This window comes from Aplysia californica, unplaced genomic scaffold, assembly GCF_000002075.1.
Source record: "Aplysia californica isolate F4 #8 unplaced genomic scaffold, AplCal3.0 scaffold00194, whole genome shotgun sequence".
In the NCBI taxonomy this organism is placed as follows: Eukaryota; Metazoa; Mollusca; class Gastropoda; order Aplysiida; family Aplysiidae; genus Aplysia; species Aplysia californica.
Window position 1 is genome coordinate 171,117 of NW_004797464.1, and position 3,784 is coordinate 174,900.

General features: G+C 39.4%; 1 protein-coding gene across 1 annotated transcript; it reads right to left on the reverse strand.

The window, feature by feature from the left end:
* Positions 1-989: 989 nt before the first annotated feature.
* On the reverse strand, positions 990-2,271 carry LOC101851500 (immune-associated nucleotide-binding protein 7-like). Its single transcript, XM_005098840.3, has one exon. The coding sequence runs from the start codon at positions 2,082-2,084 to the stop codon at positions 1,581-1,583; it is 504 nt and encodes a 167-aa protein (XP_005098897.1). The 5' UTR covers positions 2,085-2,271; the 3' UTR covers positions 990-1,580.
* Between the last annotated feature and the right edge of the window lie 1,513 nt (positions 2,272-3,784).

Consider the following 3,784-nt stretch of genomic DNA (forward strand, 5'->3'; position numbering starts at 1 on the left):
CAATAACATCAAGTTGATAAAGGTTGCGGATGATTCAACAGTAATTTGGCTAATTCAGGATAACCATAACGAAACCGCTTACTGGAATTTAGTACTTAACTTTTCTGAATGGTGTGAAAATCATAAGCTGCTTTAAACGTGAGTAAAACAAAGAACTTGTTGTTGACTTAAAAAAAAAAGAAACTGCCCCTACAGCAGCTCGAAATTAAATGTGAAAACAATGAGCAAGTGTCATATTATAAGTATTTGGGTGTTACAATAGAGAACAAACTTAACTGGCGTGTCCACACTTCTCTCCTGCATAAAAAGTGAACAAAAGACTATTATTTTCTAAGGAAGCTCAAATATTTTAAAGTTAATAAAACATTGATGTCTATATTCTATCATTCAACAATTAATAGAAAGTATTATCAATTCAATTTTTGTATAACAGCATGGGCCTGGAACACAAGACAATAAGATAAAGAAAAATTAAATCGATTAATACGGAAAGTATGTAAAATTTCAACATCTACATTCCCCTACTTGGATGAAATGTACACAACAGCCTGCACTAAAAAAAATAGTTCCATCTTTTTAGACAATAAACACCCTTGTTCCCTCAAATAAAAACGTCAATCAGAAGTACAAGACCTAGGCTTCTGATCTGTAACAAAGACACACAAGGTCAATTTTACCTTCATCCATCAACATTTTTTCATCTTTACCATCTTGTTATAAGTATTCATATGACCTTAGAGCATGCATCAGAATAACATTGAGTATGAATGTATTTAGCTTAGGAATGTTATTGTTTATATTGCAACTCATTTATAATATGCATATGATTGTAAGACTGCGTGTGTGTTCATGTTTGTTTGTTTGTGTGTGTGTTTGTGTGTGTGTGTGAAAGAGAGAGAGAGAGAGAGAGAGAGAGAGAGAGAGAGAGAGAGAGAGAGAGAGAGAGAGAGAGAGAGAGAGAGAGAGAGAGAGAGAGTGTGTGTGTGTGTATGTGTGCACGTGGTGAAAAACCAAAACCAACGTGCCAGGATCTGGACAATAAAGATGTATTCTCATCTTATACACTACGTTCCTCCATCACAAAGTATGACTGGGACTAAACATACAAATCAGCAGAGGTACATGCATACATCATGGAGCATTTGTATGGGGAAGAAAAGAGAAAAACAACATGTAAACATGTAGGAAGAGAGATCAAGACGATAATTTGTTTGATTGAAAAATAGGAGCAAACAGCACCAGTGCACTTTTCAACTTCAATAACCAACTTTTTGTATGGCCAAGTTTTTCGGACATAAACTTAAACAAAAATATTCAAAGAAGGTACTCGGATCCGATCCCTTTGTGAGTGTAAAGAGCAGCCACTTAGCTCATCACAGTATACTGCACTCACTTAAATTGTAACATCTGTCCCACCACGACAGTGAGTTAATGAAACCTGTCCTAGTGAACGGACCAATACGAGAGCGAATCTCACTTGCCATATCAAAAAGCACCTGTCTTTGAGACGCCAGTGTTTTTTCATCAATATCTATGTTTTCAAAGAGCACACATCTGTAGTCTACTTTTTTAAGGAGCTCTCACAGTTCACCTTTTTGTGCCGAACACCACCCTTTAAAGTTCCCTGGGCCCGAGCCAAATTTCTTTTCAAAATCCCGGCCATGGGTGAAAAGCACTGCGGTTCGATTCAGCATGTATGGAGCATATCCTTTCGACATCAAGTCTTGCACCACCCCCATCCCATCCTCGACATAATTACACTCAAAAGGGAGAACCAGAAGGAACATGTGTATTTCATTATTGGAGCAGCGAGACAGTGCTTGATTCATGTATGTCATGGCCAAGCGTGCTTCCTCTGAAGAGTTGACAACACCAACGATGTCAGTTTTGTTCCTCATCCCTGGTGTATCCACAACAGTGACCTTGTACCCCTGTATCTTCCTGGTGTCCGAGTCAACATGAAAGGTTGTTGAGCTTGCTGTATGAGGGCAATGAAAAACGTCTGTGCCCAAGATGCTGTTTCCGGTGGTACTTTTGCCATTGCCGGTCTTTCCCATCACCATGATGTTGAGCTGTCTGCTCATATTGGCAGTGCGGAATGGCTGAGGAAGAAAAGTCCAGACTGTGTGATGTCGTAAGCTAATGGCAGGCCCTGTTGTTGAGGAACTTGGCAATGAATGTTTTCTTCGGTCGTTTTTATGAATAGGTCAGTAATCGATGTTATAATTCGTTCCAAATATAGCACAATTGCCATCCACCCATGGCCTCGAAACCTTTTCCCAGCACACTAGACCCCATATCTTTACCCCCCCCCCCCCCGACTCCCCGCCGCAAATCCCATGAAAATACAGATCTAAAGAATTACTAATAATACATGTACCATACGTAATCTAATGTCTGTTCTGCAAGTGAGACATGAAGATGCAACAATCGACTGTAACCCCCCTCCCCCCTACACAGAAATAACAGATACAATATTGCATGACTTTGTGTTTTTGGTTAAGCAGATAGAAATGCGGGTGATTAAGGGGGGGGGGGTGTTATACTTTACTCTTACAACATTTAGTCATCACTCGTCACGACGTGTTTGTCCACACACCATAAGCTCACAGTTACGACCGTGATCTACAGTCTGACAGGAAAAAAACAACCCAAAACACATATGTAGTAAGGCCTACTGGAGATGTGGATAACAATAAACTTGGATCAGCTTTGAGGAACTTCATGTAGTGGTGGGCAGATTTGCCGGAATGAGTAACAGACAACATGAGAATCACAAACCCAAATCCACCAGGTTTTGCCAAATCCCAAAACCAGGTTCTCATGAATTGTAATAGGCGGTGTTCATTGAAGGATCGGTTCGGTTTGGTTAGGTTCGGTTTAATTTCTGGCGGCTTCAATGCACACTATAAACAGACCCCTTCTTCAAGCCGATTGCAGGACTTGAAACAAAACAAAAATGTTTGTTTTTGAAGGTCATCGTCGGTGTCATTCGTTTTGCACCAACATGGTAGCTTTCTCCTTTTTATAGACGAAAATCTGGCGGGACCCGACGATCAAACCGAACAAAACCGATTTGCCAATGGGCACTGGGTATTATAGCTTGTCCACCGTCTGATTGCCGTTAAAACAAGGTGCATTTTAATGCTCTGTTTGATATTCTATAAACGATGCATACGGGTTTAAAAGTTGGAAGACTATCGGAATCTAAAATCCCTTTCACAAAGGTCACTACAAACTAAGGTTCTGACACGTTTTCTTTGATGTTAGTCTAAAGGGGAGTCTACAAAATATTTGGGGATTTACAGCATACACCTAAAACATAAAAAAGGTCACATATTTTCCTCATTACCACAGCATCGGGTTGGGAGAGGCGAGGAGTCCTTCAACATGGGAACAGAAACTGTCTCCACATTATATATAAATAGATCTCTGCATAAGGCGGGAGATTATACGAGTAAATCTCAACATGAGACAGAAGGAAAGCCTTATTAAAGTACATGCAGTAGGTCTAAGGTCTCTATAAACATTTTCAAGTTAGAACGTCTGATTTTGATATATAATTGTCTTTCAACGGACCAGCTAGTCAAAGTAAACTAGTCAACAAAAATTAAGGAACATTTGAGAAAAGGTGTATAACTTCGAAAGCAAACTTCAACACGCAATGAAATTTGGTACACATTTTAATCAACATGTGTATAGCAAGTACCAAAAAAGAAAATGAAGTTATTCCATTTTAACTTGCTTGAAAAGTTAATTGAGTTTGGTAGGGGTTAAAATCCCA

Coding starts and splice junctions, on each gene's coding strand:
- LOC101851500 (XM_005098840.3), bottom strand. CDS start 2,084: ATGAGCAGACAGCTCAACATCATGGTGATGGGAAAGACCGGCAATGGC.